The 22,236-nt window shown below is 60.9% G+C and overlaps 2 protein-coding genes across 8 annotated transcripts in view; one reads left to right on the top strand and one right to left on the bottom strand.

Moving 5' to 3' along the window:
• Positions 1–19,411, top strand: part of BAIAP2 (BAR/IMD domain containing adaptor protein 2) — a 63,691-nt gene extending 44,280 nt beyond the window's left edge. For 2 of the 5 annotated variants that reach the window (XM_061144566.1, XM_061144562.1), the window contains exons 7-14: positions 3,514–3,666; positions 6,351–6,575; positions 6,715–6,916; positions 7,567–7,768; positions 8,275–8,343; positions 8,694–8,856; positions 10,681–10,715; positions 18,627–19,411. In XM_061144566.1, coding sequence (XP_061000549.1) covers positions 3,514–3,666; positions 6,351–6,575; positions 6,715–6,916; positions 7,567–7,768; positions 8,275–8,343; positions 8,694–8,856; positions 10,681–10,715; positions 18,627–18,696 — 1,119 coding nt within the window. In that variant the 3' untranslated portion in view covers positions 18,697–19,411. Of the gene's footprint in view, positions 1–3,513; positions 3,667–6,350; positions 6,576–6,714; positions 6,917–7,566; positions 7,769–8,274; positions 8,344–8,693; positions 8,857–10,680; positions 10,716–11,349; positions 11,987–13,235; positions 13,284–18,626 lie in introns of those variants that run through there. The other 3 variants (XM_061144565.1, XM_061144564.1, XM_061144563.1) reach the window with 3 other exon arrangements.
• Positions 19,412–19,861: 450 nt separating this feature from the next.
• Positions 19,862–22,236, bottom strand: part of AATK (apoptosis associated tyrosine kinase) — a 39,900-nt gene continuing 37,525 nt past the window's right edge. For all 3 annotated transcript variants that reach the window (XM_061144558.1, XM_061144560.1, XM_061144559.1), the window contains 2 exons: positions 22,022–22,225; positions 19,862–21,199 (listed from right to left, as the gene is read on the bottom strand). In XM_061144558.1, the coding sequence (XP_061000541.1) occupies positions 21,159–21,199; positions 22,022–22,225 (245 nt within the window). In that variant the 3' untranslated portion in view covers positions 19,862–21,158. The remainder of the gene's footprint in view (positions 21,200–22,021; positions 22,226–22,236) is intronic.

Genomic DNA, 22,236 nt, shown 5'->3' with positions numbered 1-22,236 from the left:
CTGCTGACTGTTGGCTTTTTCCGCCTGCTGGCCTACAGGAAGGAGGGCGCACTTGCCCTCGGCTCAGCCCTGGTCCCCAGCCCTGCTCGGAGCTTTTGTGCTTAGAGATTCTTAACAATCCGCTAAACCGAAGGCTGGCCGTCCTGTTCTTGGCCTGGGTGCAGGGTGCATCAGACCGGAGAGGGACACAGGCCTGGTCAGCGGGCTCCAGGGAAGCCACTGGCTGCCCCCAGAACGTACCAGTGACTGGATGCAGCTGGAGGCATCCCATCCCGGCTGTTCCTTCCTGTCCATCACGGCTGCCTGGGTTCCCGCCTTGTCTCCTTGGAGTGATGGTTACGGACAGTGACAGCTGAGGGCCACGAATCCCACTGTCACTCCCCAGCTGCAGCGGTTAGGGATCGCATGCCAGTTCTGAGAAATTTGGAGAAACGTGGGAAAGCTGGGTGGCCTTTCGGGTGAGGGAGACCAGAACCCCGGGTGTTTTCTAGAGCGCCCCTCCCCCTCTCTGAGTCACCGGCCCGCTCTGCAGAGGAGACGTGTGTCCTGATCACTTTTGTCTTCTCGGATTACAGGGCTGTTCAGCCCAGGGTGACTAAGTGGGAGCGTTCCGTGGGTCTTAAATGCTTTCAGCTGGGTGTTTCTATAGTGCCGTCACCATAGCACCCGCTAAGCCAGGAGCAGGGGTAGGGGGTGGGGAGGCAGGACGCTGGGAGCCTGGCCATGGTGCCCGCCTGCGGTGGGGACAGGCTCAGACCATTTTCTGTGGCCTGTTTGGAACTCCTCAGGGCTGTCGGGTGAGGCTCGTTCGGTCCCAGAGAGTGCAGGCACTCCTGCATGTTTGGGAATGTCCCCTGCCCACAGCGGCCAGTGTGACCTGGGGCATCCTCCTCTCCCACCCCTTCAGAAGCAAAGCTCCTCACTTGGCCTGGATTTCTAGGGTCTGCCCTTCAAAGTGGTGGCCTGTCTCTACAAGGAGGCAGCGCTGGGGAAGGAGGTCAGGAGGGCCAGCAGTTATTCCTCGACAGAAGTGGCAGCCTAGGTCCTGGCCGGATGCGGGGTGAGGAGGAAGGGGCAGCTCTCCTGGGCCGGGCACCCCAGCCAAGGCGACTTCTCTCCTGCCCCGTCCTGAGCAGGTGTGGTCCTGGAAAGACACTGCGTGACTCTGGGAGCCCCCGGGTCCCTGCCTGAGACCTGAGCTGCTTCTGGCTGTTCTGGGGGCTCATTTGAGTAAATGGAAATCTTAAAAATAAACCGCCGCTTCCTCCTCCGGCACAGGAGGCTGCCACGCAGCTAATGAGGCCAGCGCCCCGTGCCAGCTCCCCCAGAGCCGGTTTCTCTCCCCTCCAGGGAGCGGGAACATTGAGGTGAAAGACGTTACCGCAGCCTGAAAACCCAGAAACCGGCTGCAGGACAGACAGGGCCGCCGGGTGGCGCGAGGAGGAGCCGTCCTCGGCAGCGGGCTCAGGGCGGGTGGACCCGGGGGGCCCGCGTCCCGGTTTACACTGCTGTCCTGGGGTAACCGATCACGGAGGTGCCTTCCCCTGCCCCCAGGGTCTCTTTAGGTGACCGTGGGTGCCTCCTTTGGGCCTTCCTTCTCGAGGCTCTGTGCTGACTTCTCAGGGTCTCAGCCTCTCTTACCCAGTCACCCCACACCCACCCTGCCTCCCAGGCCTGCCTGGCGCTGGAGCGGCCCCCAGGAGGGCAGAAGGTGGTGACTCCAGGGACCAGCTGGCTGGGGCTTTTACTGGGGTTAAACCCCAAACTTCTTCTTCTAGAGCTTTGCAGAGACTCTAGAAGCCCCTTAGGGGGCTCTCGGGATCACAGCCAAGCCCAGGTGCGCCCGTGTACTCGAGAACAGGCTGAGGGAGGCATTTTTGTTCAGGGCTGGTTGAAGCCTGCAAGGCCACACCAGTGTTCCACTGTTCCCCGGAGTGGGTAGGACAGCCACAGAGCAGAGTGGGCGGGGGCCCTCTGGGGGTTTCAGTCTAGTGCCGGGTGCTGCTTAGGTGATGGGGCGCGGGCAGCAGGGGCCTGCATCAGCGTCCCTGTCTCTGAGCGAGCCTTGCCCCTTCCAGGCCCTTGTGTCCAGCGGGTGTTCCCACCCTCAGGCCTCTTGTCTACATGGGGGCTTCAGGGTGTGAGCCAGCCCCTTGGTGGGCGGCACCTGAGGGGTCCTTCCACACAGCACGGCCTTGCCCACCGTGGCACCCCGCATCTGCAGACTCCCCTGCTTCCTGGAGGAGCCACTCTGCAGGCTGGAGGGGCAGAGGCTGGAGGTCTGGGTACGCACGTGTTTCATAACGTGGGGCGCGGGGGCGGGGGCGGGGGGTGGAAGCAGCCAGCAGGGCTGCCCTGAGGGCCTGTCCCCTCCTGCTCGGACTTTGTCCCTGGGCACACCTCGTGGCCTGGCCAGCCCTGCAGCTGCTCCGGAGGACCAGGGCGGACTCCTCCAGGGTGGGGGAGTGGGCTGGCCACGTGGAGGCCCATTTAAGCTGCTCTCTCAGGGCGAGGAGAGTGGGGTTCAGTGTTGAAGGCAGGGTGGTCTACAGGTGCAGGGGAGCAGAGTCCCTGTGCTGGTGAGAGTGCTGGACAGGCAGGCTCAAGCTGGCAGAGCCTTGTGCTGGGGACAGCGCTGGGGACGACCCACGCCCAGCAGGAGTTTGCCCTCCAGCTGAGTGCCGCTACGAGGTGGGGGGCAGGGAGGGGCCAGGAACAGCCTGCACTGCGCCCACCCAGCTCCGCACCGCCCACCCACGCTGAGTCAGAGCTGTGGGGGGGAGGCGGTGAGTCAGGGGGGGGAGGCCGCCCCCTCGTGGCCCGGGTCTGCCCCTGCCGGAGGATGGGGCTTGATTCTGTGAAGGCTGGTCCCCTGGCCAGCCGGGGCCATGGAAAGGGATCCCAGTTCAGGACAGAGGAGTCTGTGCCCCTTGTGGAGCGCGGAGTGGGTGTGGAGGAGAGAGGGGAGACAGGGAGGGGGCTAGAAGGGTCTCCTGCGTCCCAGAGGCGGGGCCGCACACAGGCGGAGGGCCCGCAGGCCTCCCTGGGACAGCTGCCCCCGGTCTTGCTGGGACTGTTACTGGAACTTTCCATCCGGCAGAACCAGAGTGTACTCTGGCGTGCCCTAGCATCGAACTGTGTGCTCTGCCCACCCCCAAGGGATCTGCACGTGAACTAGTCATTCTCGAGCACACAGTGCCAGCTGAGCTGTCCTGGTCTTCCGACTGTCAGGATGGCTTTTATGGTTGGTGTCGGGGTCTGAGGGAGGTGCTACACCAGCCTCACCGGGCAGTCTGCTACGTGGTCCCCACACGTGCAGCTGCCAGGGCACCAGGGGGCAGTGGCTCAGCAGGGTAGCCTCATGGCCAAAGTGAGTCACACAGCCAAGCGCCCGCCCCAGTGGGCTGGTGGGGAGGTGTGCTCCCCCTCCACAGCCTGTGGGGCTGCTCAGAATGGGAAGTGATGGGATGTTGTCCTGTTGCGGGCTCATGTGCCTCTCCCACCCACCCCCAGTACATCGACGCCATCGGCAACAAGCAGGGTGAGCTGGAGAGCTACGTGTCCGACGGTTACAAGACCGCCCTCACCGAGGAGAGGAGGAGGTTCTGCTTCCTGGTGGAGAAGCAGTGCGCCGTGGCCAAGAACTCCGCCGCCTACCACTCCAAGGTGGGTGCCTGCTCTGCGCGGGGCTGGGCCCTCGTTGGCACACACTGCCTCCCTGAGGAACATGGGGGCGTGCCCCACCTTGAGCTGTGATGAGGGAACACTGTGCTGAGCGTCCCGTGCATTTTCGATCTTCTCGGGGGAGAGTTCTAGAAGGACAGTTACCAGGTCAAGGTTGCAGATGTTTTACAACTCCCAGTAGAAATTGCCAGGTGCTTTTTTTGAGAGCAATTACACCAGTAACTCAAGCTTTCCTGGTGACTCTGACAGTTAAGAATTTGCCTGCAATGCAGGAGACCAGGGTTCAACCCCTGGGTCAGGATAATCCCTTGGAGAAGGGAATGACAACCCACTCCAGTGTTCTTGCCTAGAGAATTTCATGGACAGAGGAGCCTGGTGAGTTACAGTCCACGGGGTCGCAAAGAGTGAGACATGACTGAACAACTAACACTTCAACTTTCACTGTTCATATCGCTCCTCCAGGGAGCGAGCTCTTTGGGAAGCACTGCAGTGCCAACCCCTATAGAGGCTGGCGTAGCCCCCTGAGGCCAGCAAGACCCAGAGGACACATCTCCACTGCAAAAACAGTTTCAGTGGGGTTTGTGTTCCCTGTAGTCCACAGGTAGGAACTGGAGTGGGGTCAGAGCTGTCAGCTAGAACATTCCAGAATGTTCTGAGAGTTTAGGTGTGGTTTGGCAACCCAAGTCAACCAGTCATTTGTGTCCTTTTTCCATAAAGGGGTTCTGGGGGCAGCACTTCACATGTGTTTGATCCGACTCAGCTTCTGGTCCCCAGGCTGGGGCTGCCCAGGGGACAGATGCCCTCAGCCTCCATGGAGAGGCTTCTGCCTGCCTGGGCCTGCTGCTCCCACAGGTGCAGCGCAAGGACAGTGACAGGCCTTGTGTCCTCTGCAGGGTCGGGGTGGGGCCACCCTGCCGCGTGAGACTTTGCGTTCAGGTTCTGTGCCTGGAGGGCTGGCTGGCAGCAGGGAGGCGCTTGTTAGAGCCGCAGTGCTCCGGCAGGACCGCCGCAGCGCCCACGCGGCTCCAGCAGCCGTGCGGCAGGCGTGTGCGCCCTCTGGCGGCCGCTGGGCCCGGTGGCTGCTCAGGGAGAGCGTGGACTCATCTGTGCTGGAAGGAAGGCAGGAAAGCCATCCTTTTCCAGGATGCCACCATCTCTGTCTCCGGTGGGCGTGCAGATCGTGTTTATGCAAGATGACTTCCCACGAAACTGGACCCCAGCCCCCCAAGAGGTTTGAGAAAGGCACAGGCCCTGGGTCTGGGGCACCAGGGCGTGAAGGCAGGACCCCACCTGCTATTCCTACCAACAGGCGGCCAGCATTTCCCTGGTGCCTGGGTTCAGGCCTGACAATGACAGGGCCATCATCTGAGTGGGAGCCCTGAGTTGTCCCTGTTGGTGCGGGTCCCTGCTGACCCAGTTTCTCAGCACCAGCCCAGATCCATGAACTATTCCTTTCAGCCATGGGCTGGATTGTAACTATCTTCAGTTTTGGCCATTGCACCGGGAACGTGGCCGCTGACACGTAAACCTACTGACCTGGCTGTTTTCCAGTTAAACGTTCCATGCAGATGAGCAGCCAGCCCTCATGCAGTGTCTGCTGGCCCCTGGTCTAAACCAGAAGGTGGTGGGGAGACCCTGGCCTGCCGAAGGGCTCTTTGTTCAGCATCTTCCCGTTTTCTTATGTGGGCGCCACCTCCCTGCCCCAGACAGAGGCCAAAAGAAGTGGGAAGATACGTGAGGAAAGACAGTGAGGGCTGGACAGACCCGTCCGAGGTCCTGGAGACCTTGACTGCCCTCAGCTCCACCCGGGGTGGGTCTGGGATCTGCATGGAAACACAGTTGTATCACGTGTTGCAGGTAGGGTAGCCCACTTTGGCCAGAGGGCCAGGACAGGGGAGGCACAGCCGTTTCCAGGGCCCTAAGTGTGTCCATGCCGTGGATTCGGGACCCCTGAATGGGCTGCAGGGGATCTCAGGCTAGTGTCTTGCTTTTGGCCACACCCGCATCCTGGGACCCTGCTCCGGCCTGTGGCTTCCTCGTGCTTTGTCAGGCCCTTGGCTCTCTGGTCCCCTGTGTCCTGGGCAGACCCTGGAACACTGGAGGGACAGCTGGGCTCGAGGGCCCCGGGTGGGGGGCCAGACCGCAGTTGGGCCGTGGGCAGCTCTGTTCCCCACAGTCCCCTCTCGGTCCCTGTGAGGTTTCCTGGCCCTCAAGTCTGCCTGAACAGCACTCTTCCTAGTACCTCATGGTTGGCCCACAAAGAGCCTATTCCTGTTCCGTGGCTGAACACGTGAGCCCCTGTTCTTTCAATTCCCTCAGGCTCCTGGGGAGGTTCCTCTCGGGTCAGGCCTTGGTTTGACCTCATTCTGAGGGGTCTTTCAGCTGGGGGGCTCGCTGTACCATATCCGGCCCCTTTCCCAGGTCTTAGAGGTGTCTCACCTGGTGGAGGCACCCCACCTGCCAAAGAGCAGCCCCAGCCAAGTGTGCCCACCTGGGGTCGGGTGTGTCTCTTCAGGAGCCACCTGGTGCCAGCTGGGAGCTGAGGGGCGGTGTCTGTGAGGTGGGCCAGAGGCTCTGGCCTCTTCCGGCCCTTCAGGGAGGCCCCCTGGCTGCGGGAGCCTGAGGCTGGCCCTCACACCCGCCCTGTTCGGCTGCTTCCACTCCAGGGCAAGGAGCTGCTGGCACAGAAGCTGCCGCTATGGCAGCAGGCCTGCGCCGACCCCAACAAGATCCCCGACCGCGCCGTGCAGCTGATGCAGCAGATGGGCAACAGTAATGGCTCCATCCTCCCCAGTGGCCTGTCGGCCTCCAAGTCCAACCTGGTCATCTCAGACCCCATTCCGGGGGCCAAGCCCCTGCCGGTGCCCCCCGAGCTGGCCCCGTTTGTGGGGGTAAGTCCTTGCTGCGGAAAGTTCTGTGGGTGTGGGGAGGGTGGTTCCCCTCGCTGCCGGTGGTTGGTGCCCTAACAGGGGGCCTTGCCGGGACCGGGCCCTCCTGCCACACCACACCCACGCCACCCCTTCTCGACAGCGGCTGTCTGCCCAGGAGAACGCACCCGTCATGAACGGCGTCTCGGGCCCAGACAGCGAGGACTACAACCCGTGGGCTGACCGCAAGGCCGCCCAGCCCAAGTCCACGTCTCCCCCGCAGTCTCAGAGCAAGTTGAGCGACTCCTACTCCAACACGCTTCCTGTGCGCAAGAGCGTGGCGCCCAAGAACAGCTACGCCACCAGTAAGCACTCCACTGGGGCCCTGGGTCCACCCAACCCGTAGCAGTCACGACATCCCTGAGGGGAGGCTGGGGGGAGCCCGGAGGCTCACGGGCACACGTGTGTGCAGCACCCTGGGGACCGCTTTGAGATTTCCGTCCTGGATCCTTGAGCTTGACTGGGCTTCTCTGCTCAGTGAGTGTGGTAGGGCAGGGCGGTGCAGGGACGCCAGCAGCTCAGCCGGTGACAAGAGCCCGTGAGGGACACAGAGCACCTTGCTGACCGTGGGACCATTCCTGGCCCCTCCTCCAGCCCGTCTGCCAAGGCCGGCACTCCCCATCCTGCAGCCCCACCAGTGGGCCTTGGCCTGTGAGGTCTCCGCATTAGCAGATGGGAAAGCTGAGGCCTCAGGCCCAGAGAACTGCCCCAGCTAAGGAGCAGCAGGTCAGAGGCCGCATCCACATGCACCCCAGCTCCCAGCTCCTTCCAGAGTCTGAGCCAGACAGCCCTGGAGGCCTGGCAGTCATCCATCAGGGTGGACCGTCCACCTCCAGGCCCACCTGGGGGCTCCGAGTGTCTCACAGTCAGACAGCTGAGCTGATGGGAGGATGACCGTGCCCTTCCCTGCTCGGGACGGAGATCCCCCTCACACCTCCCCTGTTGTTCCCGGCAGCCGAGAACAAGACCCTGCCACGCTCGAGTTCCATGGCCGCCGGCCTGGAGCGCAACGGCCGCATGCGGGTGAAGGCCATTTTCTCCCACGCGGCCGGAGACAACAGCACCCTGCTGAGCTTCAAGGAGGGCGACCTCATCACCCTGCTGGTGCCCGAGGCCCGAGACGGCTGGCACTATGGAGAGAGCGAGAAGACCAAGATGTGAGTTTGGCGGGGGCATCAGCCTCCTGACCCGGGTCTCTGCGTCCTGGCTCTGGGTCCTCCTTTAGACCGATTATCCAGGTCCCACGGGTCCGTTAGGAGGGACAGATGTGGCCGCAGGCCTCCACCAGCCCTTGCTTCCACGTCCCTTGACTCAGCCTGGCACCCCACGCGTGCGCATGGCACCCTCCCCGTGGCCCTGTGGTGGCTCCAGGCAGCGTCTCCTGTTGGTGCCATGGCTTTGCAGCCATGTGGAGCTGAGCCAGGAATCCCATCATGCTTGTTGAAGAAGTTAGAGCCCTGCTCAGTCCTGGCACCTTCGCTCACTCACAGCCTCACTCCCTTCCAGGGCAGGGTGGCTCAGAGCTGGATGGATGCCCAAGTGGGGTCTCCTGGTCTTCCTGGAGTGTGTGCACACGCCCCCTCCTCAGATGCGTGCAGCTGGGCTGGGGAGCGGGTGGGACCTGGGGCCAGAGGATGTGCTCTGACGGGGCCTCTTCTTCCAGGCGGGGCTGGTTTCCCTTCTCCTACACCCGAGTCCTGGACAACGATGGCGGGGACAGGTTGCACATGAGGTGAGCATGCTGACGGGGCAGGTGGCTTGTAGCTCGGGGCAGGGGCTGCATATTTGAGACCCTTGGGTCCAGGGGTGTGGAGGTGCTGTGAGGGGTGGAGGTGTCTGAGCTGTGTGGGGAGGGGGAGCTCACCTGAGATGTCAGCAAGTGTGAACTCGGCTCCCACACCACCACCCCCCCCCCCAGCAGGCCTCACACTCTGCTCTTAAGAGGGGGTGGGGTGGGGGCCAGGGAAGGCCCAGGCCCACCCAGGCAGCATCACTGCCACCTTCTGTTCCACCCTCCTTGTGGGGCCAAGGGACACAGGGGGTCCAGGTGGGCCTGGCTGACCGCCCTGCCCACCCCCGCAGCCTGCAGCAGGGCAAGAGCAGCAGCACGGGTAACCTCCTGGACAAGGAGGACCTGGCCCTCCCGCCCCCCGACTACGGGACGTCCTCCCGGGCCTTCCCCACCCAGACGGCCGGCACCTTCAAGCAGAGGCCCTACAGCGTGGCCGTGCCCGCCTTCTCCCAGGTGAGTGCAGGGCCACGGCAGAGGCTGAAGGTGGGTGGGTTCAGGGTGCCTCCACCAGAAGGCCTGGTTCTCTGGGGGGTTTGGACTTGGCCTCCACACTGCTGCGGTGGCCTCAGGGGTCACGGCCCAGCATCCTCTCTAGTCTCAGGGCTCCAGAGAAGCACAGAGGCCCCTCTGCCCGCCTTCCTGTCAGCCTGGGGATCACTCTGGATGCCACCTCTTGGGAGGAGGAGCCCCTTCCCTGAGACCCAGGAGGCTCCTGCAGTCATGGGTCTGAGTGCAGATGGGTGGCTGCCTTGTCTCTGCCTGAGATGTGACCAGAACCTTCTAGTTAGCGTGTGTCTGGGCTCTTAGGAGGCAGGGCCAGCATGTGTGGTCAGCCTACCTGGAACCAGGGAGCCAGAGGGAGAAGATCAAGGCTTGGGTACCTGGCGGGTCCTCCCGTGCAGGGTGGTCTTCAGGTCAAGGTGGGACTGGGATGTGAGTGTAGACGGTGCCCACAGCTCTGCCTGGGAAGCTCGTGGGTGGGAGAGGGCCCAGACTTCCAGGACTTCCAGGACGTTTGCTGTGGTGGCATGATGGACAGGGGCCAGCAACTTTGTTCCATGCTGGCCTCCACGTGGGGGCCTCACTCCATCTCGGGGCCAGGGGACCCAGGTGGGGGGAGAGGAATCAAAGAGCACTCCTGTTTCTCTAGAATTTGGGCAGCCAGAGAGTTGACCCAACAGTGGGGGGTGGGGGCGCTCCCGGGGGGCTCCCGTGTTGACAGTGTGACATCAGAAGCGGGCAGGGCAGGGAAGGGCTCTGGGTACGTGGTGGCCGACTCGCCCTGTCCAGATGTCTGTGTCTGTGTCCTGAGTGGCGTCGCCCACCCCTCCCTGCCATCAGGAGGGCTTAGCTGGTGCATGCTATATGAGGTGTCCAGGGTGTCTTCAGAGAATTGATGATTAGGCCCAGGGAAGACGTGATTTAAGATGACTTAGGTGGTGGGTGGGGTAAGGCCGAGTGGTGTGGCTGGGCCTTTGGATGGTACATTTTGGAGATGGTGAGGCTGGGTCAGGGCGAATGGCAGGGAGGGCAAGACTGATCCAGCCTTGGGGAGGCATGGCACCTCAGGGGTCATGGGGCCGGCCTGCAGGACACCCCAGTCCCTCTCCAGCCCTAACAGGCCCCATGGCACAGCTGGCCAGGCCTGGAGGGGTCTGACCACTGCTTGCCGCTCTTGCAGCCCAGTCTTTGGACTTGGTTTTGAGGCTGAGAGAGCTGAGGAGGGTGTCCCCAGTACCCCTCAGTGGCTTTGGGGCAGCAGCTTCTTTGGGGCCAGGCAGCTATACAGTGGGCATGTTGGGGCTCAGGGGAATGCTTGGCCCAGGGTCCAGCACAGGCTTGCGTGAGGCAGGCTGCCTTCCCTGCATCAGCCTCTGCCAGCCCAGCTTCCCCACCCAGACCCCACCCTCCACTATCCACCCTCCACGGTTTCAGGCTCTGGGTTCCCCAGGAAACCCTTACATGCCAGGTTTTTAATCACATGACCCGCACGGCTGAAGGGCCACAGGGAACATGTGCGGAAGGGGGTCATCAGGTGACCTGTCTTGTGTGAGCTCTCCGTCAGCCACTAGCCAGATGAGGAGGCATCCCTGTGAATCAGGGAGGGCCCTGCTGGGGGTGGGAGGGGCCCTTCATGTTCTCAGCCGCAGGCAGCATCACACACCCTGGGGTCAGGAGGGGCCCCCGTCCTGCAGACCCTGCCTCAGCCCCTGGTTCTGAAACAGTTTCTGAAATCAGGTTTCTGAAAACCTGACCTGCTTCTGTCTTCCATACCAGGGTCTGGATGATTATGGGGCACGGGCCGTGAGCAGGTAAGAGATTTTCAGACTCGTCTTCGGGAGCTGTGGGCGGTGGGGAGCCGTCCCACCGGAAGCTGGAGTCGGGTGGTCCCTCTCCCAGGCCTGCTTGGTTGGGGCCAGGCTAGAGGCCACAGTGTCTCCACTCCGAGACAGTGAGCAGGGCCTGGGGCGACTGGTCTCTGACCCTCACCCCGCTGCGCCCTCCCCAGTCCGCTCTGTAGGGCATGGCCCTCAGTGCAGGATGCCCTGACCCCTGGCAGCAGCTGGGGGTCCCTGGATATCGCCTGTTGGGGGAAGCGGCCCCTCCCAGAGCTGCCTTCACGCTCCCCTTGTGGGTGGGTGGGAGCCAGGCCTGGCCCTGTGCCCAGGCTGGAGCCAGGGACCCACTGCAGCCACTCTCGGGCCTCTCATTCTCTCCTGGGGAGGCCTCCGGGCTGCCCACCGCTGCCATGCGACCCCTTGGCTGGTTGCTCTGCGGCCCAGCTCTTTCCTGGCGGCCAGGCGGGGGCTTGTCTGCCCCCTGTGCCCCTGACTGGACTCCGCCCTGGCCCGGGCTCTGGGGGTTCCTGCCCCTGCTTCCTGAGGGCCAGCTGGCCGGCCGCGGGGACGCGTGTGGCCCGGCAGCTGTCCTCTGCTTTGTTCGCAGCGGCAGCGGCACGCTGGTGTCCACAGTGTGAGGACGCTGACCGGGCAGCCGCGCTCGAAGAGCCCCGCCGCCCCCGCCCCCGTCTGTCTGTCTCCATCGGTTTCCTCCTCCGCTCTCGTTGGTTTCTTCCTCGGTCGTTTTTCTTTCCCACTTGCCCACTCCCCGCCTTTCGGTTGGTGACCCCAGACTCTGTGATCCCCCAGGGTCCATGGTGCTGCCCCATACCCGCTCCCCGTGTTTACACACCCGCCCCCCGCTCCCCATGTGTCCCGTCAGGCGGGGCCTGCCGCCAGGCAGCGCAGGCAGGGTGTCCTCGCCGCAGCTCCCCTTCCACCGCCGTACTCACGATGCGCTGTCCCTCTTTGAAGGCTCACCATGAGCCAGGTCTAAAGTTTGAAGAAAAAGAAAAATTAAAAAAAAAAAAAAACAACAAAAAGATGAAAAACAGGAAAAGGACTTTTTTTTTTCCTGAACAACAAAAACAGATATGCATGGACTCCGGTGTACGTACTGTTATCTCGCATCCGACCCCCCAGCGCACACTGGCACCTGTGTCAGGAGAGGGGGGTGCTGGGGGCTCCGAGAGGCTCTGGACCCCGGGGGCGCCCCTCCAGGCTGCACCCAGAGAGGGGCTGGGGCCAAGCCGGGGGGGGGGGGGGGGGGGGGGGGGGGAGGGGCCTCCTGAGGAAGCTGGCCGCTCCTGTGAGGGAGGCCCCGGCCCCGCCCACCCGCCCGCCCGCCGGGCCCCTGACGGCTCCCTGGTCCCGGACGCCGCTGAACAATGTGCAGACCAGAGCGCGGTGCCAGCCTCGGGCACCATGGCCGTGACCGCACAGGGCGCTGGCGGAGAGGGGGCCCGGCCGCACTCGGACATTCCAAAGACCTCCAGAGACCACCCCCGCCCCCACGTGTTCTGGAAATCGTTTCTCTGACCCGCCCGTGACGGAGTGAGGGTGGCTCTGGGCGCCTACCCGCGCCCGTCCCGTCCTCCCTAAACGCTCTCGTGTGTCTCGGTGGCTTCAGAAGCAGACACGCTGGACCCAGTGGCTCCTGGTGTTGCCCTTCACGCCTTGAATCTGGGAAGTGAGTGAGGGCGAGGGCGCAGCCGCTCCGCCCTTCCCACTGCAGGAGCCCCCGTGAAGCTGTGGACCTTTTTCTGATGTGATTTAGCCAAACCCTCCCTCCCCCTCCTGTGGACTAGGACGTGCCTGGTAGCGTGTATGAGAGAAGCAGCTCAAGACGCAGACAGACCCTGTTTTATAATTTAAGGAGAAAACAAAGCCAGAACACGGACCTTTGTAAAAAAAAAAAAAAAAAGAAAAGAAAAGAACCTTCTATGTTGGTGTTCTAATTTTGCTAAAAGATCTCAAATCCAGGGGATTCCATGCTCAATGGATGAATGTAGACACAAAACCGCAAAACTTGTATGAAGATGTAAAGTGCTGAAAATATTTTTCCTGTTTCCTTTCCCTTTTTTTTTTTTTTAATCTGAATTGTGCCCTGTACTGCAGTTGTTTGAATAAAAGTTTTATTTATTGCATCCAGTTGAGTGTGGCGCCTCCTTCCAGCCCTGCTGCGTGCTTCTGGGCTGTGTGCCTGCCTGGCCACCTCACCGACAGAATGAGGTGCAGATAGCATTGGCCCACATGCCTCTCCCTGGGCGTAGCTAGGGAGGCCCCTGCCCCAGTGAGAGTCACGTGGGCTTGATCCTGGGATGCCCTGCCAGGGCTGGACAACCAGCTCCGCCCTGCGTTCCGTGGGTCTGGCTCCAGGCAACGTGCCTAACTGCCAGGAGCCCCCATCCTCCATCCAGCTTGCGTCCCCTTGGGGTCCTCAGTGCTCCCACCCCTCTACCTGCACCAACCAAGCCTTGTGTTTCCTTGCAGTGCCGATGTGGAAGTGGCCAGATTTTGAGCGGCCCCTGACTAGAGTTAGTAAGTTGCCCTGGTTTTCTTGTGCTGGTCAGCCTGTGTTCCCAGCAGCTCTGGAGACCCTCTGACCCGGGCCAGAGCAGGGTCTGGGGTCTGCTGAGCCTGCCTCCGCTCTCGGCTCCGGCCTTCGCTTCCCTTGGACCTGTCCTTGGGCTCTCGGGTTTCTCTCTCTGGAAGCTGGCGGGTCTGGCCTGGCCCTCTGTCTGGGTTCCCTGTGCCTCTGCTGGGTGCTTTGGCCACAATCGGGGTGGAGCCTGGTGATCAGCTGCCAGGCTGGCTTTGGGTTCCTTGGGCTGAGTGCCCTTCAGACCAGTCTCTGGGCGTGGATCTGAACCTGGCCTGGCTGGCTCCTGGGCTGGTGAGTATTAAAGCCCCTCGAGGGCTAGGGACCAGGATGGGTCTGGGGACAGTGCCATGGCTGTGGAGAGAGCCACAGGTACGCGCGGGGGAGCAGGTGCACACCTCTGCCCGGCAGTTGGTGGCTCTGCTGCCCGTCGTGCCCACGCGCACCTCCCCTCTGCCCTAACGTGGCCGAGGGGCTATGTCAGGCTTTCTAGCTTCCGCCCCAGTGGCCACCTCTAACTCCCACTTGGTGATGGTCCTTTCCCTGGTGCCCCTGGAAAGCAAGCACCGGCAGCCAGGTGGGGAGAGCCCACCGCTCTGGGCGCCTGTGCCTGGGTCAGGGCCGTGCTGCTCCCCCCATCCCACCCCAACCCCGCTCCCTGGGAAGATTGCTGCGTGAAGCTGGCACATGGCCCTTTACAAAGACGGCAGTCCCTTCACCCCCTTGCTTGTCACCGTGATGCTGACCTCCCTGTGGGCAGCCGGGCCACTCTAGCAGGGCCTGGACCCTCCCTCTTCTTTGCTGCCTTTGTTGGGTTTGGTTTTGGGTTTGGTTTTGGCCACACTGCGTGGCTTGTGAGATCTTGGTTCCCCATCCAGAGATCAAACCCAGGCCCCTGGCTGTGGGAGTGCAGAGTCCTAACTACTGAACCACAAGTAGTTTATCTGTTGTTTGGTGTTTGTTTATTTATGTTGCTACCCTTCTCCTGAGCTGCAGTGTGATTCCTGGATAACTGGAGACAAGTGCTCCTCAGATCACAGTGTGGGGGGAAATTACTTGGACGCCGGCTTAGCGCGAGCATCCTGGGCCCTCCTTCTCCCCTGCCTCTGTCCCTCCCGTGACGAGAGGGACACCTGCATCTGAGACACCTGCATCTCCTGCCCCCAGCCGAGCAGCCCCCACTCTGCTGCCCCTGTGGTCCCTCTGAGTTATCAGGGCCCAGCAGATCTGCTCCCCTGGAGGTACTGAAAGGGGGTGAAGGCCCAGGGAGGCTGGTGTGGCCTCTGCCTGGAGCAGAGCCCCAGGGGCACGGTGGACTGGGGAGCACACAGCATAGCGGCCGCGGGGCCTGCCTGTCCTGGTGGTTCTCCCAGGGCAGGGGTGTCACAAGGCACTGCTGGTTGGCTGCAGGACCTTGTTCAGCTTTGCCCAAGCTCACAGCTCTGGGGAAGAGACCAAATCAAGTCCAGAAGGGCCGACGTTCTGAAGCTATGGAAGACACGTGGTAAGAGGAAAACGTCTGGGCCAAGTTGGAATACACGCTGTAACTGCCCTCCATGCCTCCTGCTCCGGAGTCGCTCCAGGGTACAAGCTGCACTTCATGCTGCCTGGGTGTTCTCAGAACCACCCCCTTTCTCATTCAAGAAGTGGATTCAGAAGATAGCCCAAGGCGATTCCCCCAAATCCTCTGTGACCAATGTCTTCGGGAGGCTGAACCCGAACGCTGCTCGGCTGCAAGGGTCCCACCCTGTCAGGCCAGGCGGTCTGCAGAGGACTGGGCAGTGGGGACAAGGGGCAGGGAGCTGGCTCACTCCTGCCTTCACCACACCCAGGACTTCAGGCCTGCCCCCATCCAAGAATGCAAATGGATTCCATGTAAAAGCTGCCGCTGTCCCCATGTCCCTGCTCAGGAGGGGGACAGAACCCAGCCCCTGTTCCTCTGCCAGAGTGCCTCGTGGCCCTCCTTGGGGCAAGAGCCCTGGCATCCTGACAGCTCTGACCCTCGCATGCTCCGACATCTCCCGTTTGGGTTAAGAGGCGCTTGTTCCGTGTCTGGGTGGTCTGCTGTTGACTGGCCCCAGCATCCGCCCCTGGCCGTGACAGACATTTGCAGGACAGGAAGATCAACAGTGGCCCCAGTCCAAATCTTGTCCTGTTCTGTCATCCCACCATTGATCCCAGCCACCCACCCTGGGTCACTAAGGTGTTCTTGGAATGGCTTATAAGCTTGTTCTTTCACAGAATGTTCCAGAAGGTAGTGGGCACCCATGGGGGCCTTGCCCTTTCCTCTGGTGCTGAAGGGTAGGGGTGTCCCACCCCAGGGGTCTCTGGCCAGGGCTTGCAGGAGAGAGTTGCTCCAGAGGTCTGGAGCGATTGCAGCAGCCACCTGCTTCCTCTAACCTTACAGGGTGTACACAGCACACGCTTCCACGGTCACACTGTTTCGGGCAAGGAGATAAAGACAGTGTGGCTCAGAGCCAGGCAGCCTCTTGGGGAAGATCTTCCTGGTGCAGGTGACAACGTGGGTTTGCCACCAATCCTTTTTTTAAATTGAAGTGTAGTTGATTTATAGTGCTGTGTTAATTTCTGTCATATAGCAAAGTGATTAATTTATACATATATATATACTTTTTTATATTCTTTTTCGATAGTTTACCATAGGATACTTAATTGCCTGCGCTACTGTAGGACCTTGTTTATCCATTCTGTAAATAATAATTTTCAACTGTTAATCCCAAACTCTGGATCCATCCCTCCTCCCCCTTGGCAACCACACCTCTGTTCTCTGTGAGTCTATTTCTCTTTTGTAGGTAAATTCATTTGTATCATTTTTTTAATTCTACTTATAAGTGGTATCATATGACATGTCTTTCTGATTTACTTAGTATAATTTCTAGGTCTATCCATGTTGCTGCAAAATAGCATTATTCCATTCTTTTTTATGACTGAGTAATATTCCATTGTATATATAATCATTTTTAATTCATTCATCTGTCAATGGACATTTAGGTTTTTCTGTGTCTTGGCTATTGTGAATAGTACTGCTATGAACATAGGGGGTCCGTGTATCTTTTTGAATTCCAGTTTCCTTGGGATATATGCTCAGGAGTGGGATTACTAGATCACATGGCAACTCTAGTTTAGTTTTTTGAGGAGCCTCCATACTGTTTCCCATAGTGTCCGTACCAATTTCACTCTACCATTTCTTATTTGTAGACTTCTTAGTGAGGTTGGTACCTCAGTGTAGTTTTGATTTGCATTTCTCTAATAATTAGTGATGTTGAGCATCTTTGCTCATGTCTCTTAGCCATCTGTGTGTCTTCTTTGGACAAACATCTACTTAGGTCTTCTGTCCATTTTATTGATTGGGTTGTTTTTTTGTTGTTGAGGTACATGAGCTGCTTGTATATTTTGGAAGTTAAGCCCTTGTCAGTCACATCATTTGCAGATGTTTTCTCCCAGTCCGTAGGTTGTCTGTTTACGGTTTCCTTTGTGCAAAAGTTGGTAAGTTTGATTAGGTCCCATTGATTTGTTTTTACTATTGCTTCTGTTGCCTTGGGAGACTAAGAAAACATTGGTATGGTTTATATCAGAATATTTTGCCTATGTTTTCTTCTCGGAGTTTTATGGTGTCATGTCTTATATTTAAGTCTTTAAACCATTTTGAGTTTTGTTTTTGTATAGGGTGTGAGGGTGCATTCTAACTTCGTTGACTTATATAAGACTGGTCACCGACCCTTTCTGATGAGACTGTAGGTGTGTCGGGACACACTTGGCCAGCGCACCCTTCTGCCCCCCACTCTGATCAGCACATGTGCCATCCTCCCTTCTCTGGGTCCCCACTTCTGCTGGGTCCCCAGCTCTGGATGGACAAACCTGCCCCACTTCTAGGCCCCCCGGGACCGCCTGCCCTGACCCTGGCTGGGGACAGCCAAGGACATAGAGTCCTCCTCCAGGACCAGAGTCCCATCAGGGCAGCAGCCCCCATGGCTGCCTTGCACCCTGTCCCAGGGGCCATGACCCTGGTCACAGCATAACTGCCAGGCAGTCCCTGCCCGAAGCATATCTGCACAGACCAGAACCAAGGAGACCAGCGAGGCCCTGAGGGAGGGAGCCCACGGCCCCACCAGCTGGGTGCAGATGGGCCAAGGCAGGGGTGGAACCGAGACCGACGTGGGTGCTGCCAACTGTCGGGCAGCGTCTTGGAGACGCGGAAGCCACGCTGTGCTGTGTCGGCCTCTTCTCCCTAGTTGTCCCTTAAACAGCTGAGTCCAACGTGCCTCAGTGTTTCAGAAAGTGCCAGGTCCTCAGGCGAACACGAGGGTGCCCCTCCTAGTGCTCCCTTCCTGGGCACCTAGATGGAGTGCCTGCCCAGCTCCCACGGACGCCCGGCCACGCCGGAGGCCACTGCTGCCCCAGGTAACGGCTCCGTTCGTGCTGAACCCTCTGTGTCCTCCGTGCCATCTGTGCTGTCACCCCAGCACTGCCTGCTGTCCTGTGTCGTCCCCGCCCCGGGGGGGTCCTCTGAGCCCACTGGGAATGCGAGGAGGAGCGGCCTCTGTGAGCTTGAGGCCAGACGCCAGCCCCACCGTGTGCTCCCCTCGTTCTGTCTCAGCCCCTTGTCTGGCGCATCTGTCTGTCCGTCCGCCGCCGTCTCAGCACCCAGGGGTGGACACGGCTCCTCTCTGAGGAGACCGTCAGCCCCTCTGCAGGGGCCGTGGGCGTCCACCCCTGCCAGCTCCTTCGCCACGACTCTGCCTGCGCCTTCTGTCTGTCGTGTGGGTGTGGGGCCGGCCGCTCCGGGCCCCCGGGCTGCATGGGCCGGGCTTGTGCACTCTGCTGAGCTGTCTGTGTGTCGATGGCCGTGTCCTTGCAGACGGGCTCAGGTGCTGCTCAGGCAGGTGGCGGGGGGGACACTGGGCCTTGCAGGGGGTTCTGCACGCTGAGCTTGGATGCAGTTCGTGGGGGGCTGCCTCAGGCCACAAAGTAAGGACTGGGGCACATGTGGAGGGAGCAGAGGGCTCCCTACGCCGACCCACCCTGCCCTGGAAGGGTCTGCGGTTCGAGGCAGGACAGGTTTTGGGAGCAGAGGGTGGTGCACTGGGGCTCAGCTGGCCTTGCAGGCGGGGCCAGTTCCTGGCTCTTGCCAGTGGCCTCCACCACCCCCAGCTCTGAGCTGGGAGGCTGACCGGGGGTGGGGTTGGGTGCTGTCCACAGCCATGGGGCGGCACTCAGCGCCTCTCCTGAAAACCACTGAAACAGCTCTTCTCTCCTCTCCCCAGGAACCCCTTCGCCAGCGTCCAGCTAAAGCCGACAGTGACCAACGACAGGTCTGCCCCACTCCTCAGCTGACCGCCGCGTCTGCGCCCACCGCCTGTGGGGACCCCTGCCCTGCCCTGTAACCTGTTTTGTTACAATAGGCTTGTTCCCTGTTAGAGAATTCCCTCCTTCCAAACCCTTCTGCCCCCACCTCAGTCTGGTCTGGGCTGGACCCCGGCTCTTGCCACAGGGTCAGGAGGTGGCACCTGGGCCGTGCTTGAGGAGAATGAGGGGGGCTGGCCCCGGGCCCTGGGGCCAACTTTTCGGGCCAGGCATGTCTGTTGTGTAGGCCGGGGAGCCTCCAGGGTGCATGGAAGGTCATCCCGTCGGCTTGTCGCTGAAGGGGAGCCCCTGTCCGGTCAGTCACGAGGCCACTCACCTGTGCGTGCCTGCAGGCAGGACACAAGGGCGCGGGGAGCGGAGGGTCTGCCCCTTTTCTCAGAAGACGGATTTATTAAGAACACGTAACCTCCTGGCAGACTCTTGCCTGGGGCTCTGCTGGGTCTCCCTGTGCCCACTGGCAGTTTGGGGGGCTTCTCCCTGCCCATACCCGAACTCCTACCCAGAAATGGCTGCAGGGGCCTGGCTCTCCTCCCTGGCCCCAAGGAGGGGGTCAATGCTGTGTCCTGGGTCCCCGAGCTGTGTACCATTGAGGCGGTCCTGGCCCAGGGCGTCTGGGTGGGCTTCCCCCCTTGATGCCCTGGCTGCTTCCCTATTTCAGCTGAAATACAAGATTTTAGAAACTTTTCTGGGTCCGTGGTATTTGACGTTTGAGGCTGAAATACAGCCAAGCTAACCACGTTGCTGATAGTAGTCCTTACCTCAGGCGATGTCCCAAGCAGTGCTCGCTCACCTCCCAGACCCTCCAAGGAGGTGCTCAGGAGCCCTGCACCACCTTCAGCCTGCCCCCACCCCAGAACACAAAGCCGGGATGGGGTGGGGGGGCTCCGGAGGTCTCTCACCTGGCGGAAGCTGGAGGCGGGCCAGGTGGAGCAACACGAGGTCCTAAGACAGATGGTCGAGGTGGGGGTGCACAGGTGCCCCACCTCCTCACACCCCACCTTGCTCCTGGCTCACCACCCCCTCCTCCCGCCACCCTGTGCTGAGGGAAAGGGGGAAGAGCTGCCCAGAGGGGTCCCCCTGCTCAACCTTACCTAGGCAGGGCCAGCTTACCAGGCTGGATGTGAGGGCTCCAGGCATCAGTCCCTCTGCCCTGCTCTGGGAAGACACCCCCACCCAGGCACACTGGGGGCCCAAGGTCACTGTCTCCCTCACCAAGGTGTGCCCAGGACACCAGGGTGAAGAGGGTGGCCTGCCTCCTGCACCCACCCAGTGGTCACAAGGGACTAGAGGGACCCCCCCCCAACCCCCACCCCCACCCTGCCCAGGCCCCGTTCTGCCCAGGGCTTCATCTGCAGACTCCAAAAGAACCACACGCTTAGCATGAAGGCTTTTTCCTTAGCTTTGATTTCTCTTAAAAAACAGACAAAAAAGGAACAAGATCATTGTACCAGCATCCTAAGCCTCAAACTAATAAACAAAAACCCCAAAACAAGTCCCCGCCCACACCCCAAAAGCAACAATAAACTTTACGTCTCTTTGGCAACAATAACTTAAAAGCGTCCCATTTCAGTTCGCTCTGACAACAGCAGTTACAAAAATACTCCGTGTGCTGCCCCACCCCTTCCCACTGCCCCCACTCCTGCAGCAGCAACCCCCTGATGCTGACCATGGGGTGCACCCACATTGCTTTGGCAGCTGGGCAGGGCTGGGCACTACCTTGCAGAGGGGAGCCATGGGCACCTCCAGACGGGGCTGCAGCGGCAAGACTGCGACCTGAAAGCCCCCCATCTTTCGGGCTGCCCAGCTCGGCCCCTTCGCAGGGCTCCAGTGGGACCAACAGGAGCCGGTCCAGGCCCTGTAGGAAGGGAGAGCTTACGGTCTAGCTGATTCAGTGGAGGGGAAACAGCCACCGACTTGGAGCAGGGACACGTGAGCCAGGTGACCTCTTCTTGCACTGAGCAAACCCTGAACCGGCAGAAGGGGTGAAGCAGGCAGAGGCCGTCCCAGCGGGCCTGTGCCTGCCCTCTCGCCTGCAGCGGGGACACAGCGACCTGCAGTGCACCACAGGAACCATGGGCAGGGCCAAGCAGTCTGACAGCAGGGGCCAGGGCGGAGGGGGCAGCTGCGGGGGGTGGGGGGGGGGGGCGTTGTAGGGCATCCCTAGGGGCTAGCAGCAAACCCAAGTGTCCAGGAAAGATCTTGCCCCCAGGGCAGCACGGGCTGCCGTGCACAGATGCGCCGCCGTCCAGGGCCAGAGAGGGGCCTCATCCCACCCTGCTCCTGCAGGGTGCAGCAAGGGGGGCACCAAAGCGCTGGAAGCTTCTGCTGCTGACCACGGCCAGGATCAAAGTCCCCACCACTCAGTCCATCCTTGCTGCTGCCAGGGACAGGACCAGCAGAGGCTCCAAGGGGGGGCAGGGGCCGCCTGGGGCTCAAGCCTCTTTACAGCTGCCCCCAGCACCTGCTGCAGGACCTGGCAAACACATGCGTGTTTGAGGAAACACTGGGGATTCAGGGACTCCCACCTGGCCTCAATCCCTGGCTTAGGGGCCACTGAACAGCTGAGGCTGCAACAGGCCTACCAGCCTGCTTGTCTAGGTGGGAGCTAATTTAGCCTTCCTACTGCATCACCAAGCACCTGGCCCAACAAAACTCAGCATCAGCCCTCTGAAATTCTCCTAACAGACCCAAACAGTACTGGGCTGGCCAGGGTCACACACCCGCCTCCTGGTGAGCTGGGCTTGTTCAGACATCCATTAAGGACGTACTGTGTGACAGGCGGGCAGGTCCTTCCCTAGTAGCTGCAGCCACCAGTCAAGGGCAGCTGGGGGAAGGGCTGGGTCTGCCTGGGGGACAAGACAACTAGGGGCATCCTAGTGGAGCTGAGCTTTCTGGGAAGCCCAGCAGAATGGGGGTGGGAGGTGAGGGCAGCTGGGCAGGGATGAGCCCACTTGGTCTGAGGCTGATAGGAGCTTGGAAGGAGGGGTGAGCTAAGGCCCCTAAGTAGGGCCTGAACCACCACCACCACCACCACCTCCCCTGGGCAAGGGCCATCAGATCTGAGATGTGCTGGGAGGGGGCGGGCACGTAGCCTAGTCCTAGGAGGGCCCAGTCAGCTCTGTCTGGGGCACTACATCTCCCCAGGGAAGAGAGGACACACGCCAAGGTGGCCACAACAAACAGGCCGGACGTGACTTGACCTCTCCGAGCCTCCGTTCCCCCATCTGAAAACTGAGCTTGTCCAGAAAACAAGAAATAATGAGCACAGGGCCTCGGCGCCCAACGGGTGCCTTACCTCCCACGGACCCGGAGTCCGAGTCGGAGACATGCGTGATGGAGAAGCGGGACGCAGGCGCTGGTGAGACGGTGAAGCGCGAGAAGGGGCTGGGCGCGACGGACTTGGGAGTCTCGGCGGACTTGGGAGTCTCGGTGGAGATGCGCGAGGCCGGCTCCTGGGCCGGCGTCAGCATGAGACCATCATTCCACTCGAACTCTCCGTCTGCGAGAAAC

This window comes from Dama dama, chromosome 5 (assembly GCF_033118175.1).
Source record: "Dama dama isolate Ldn47 chromosome 5, ASM3311817v1, whole genome shotgun sequence".
In the NCBI taxonomy this organism is placed as follows: domain Eukaryota; kingdom Metazoa; phylum Chordata; class Mammalia; order Artiodactyla; family Cervidae; genus Dama; species Dama dama.
Note: the sequence above shows the minus strand (reverse complement) of the source record. Positions and strands in the feature narration are given on the sequence as shown.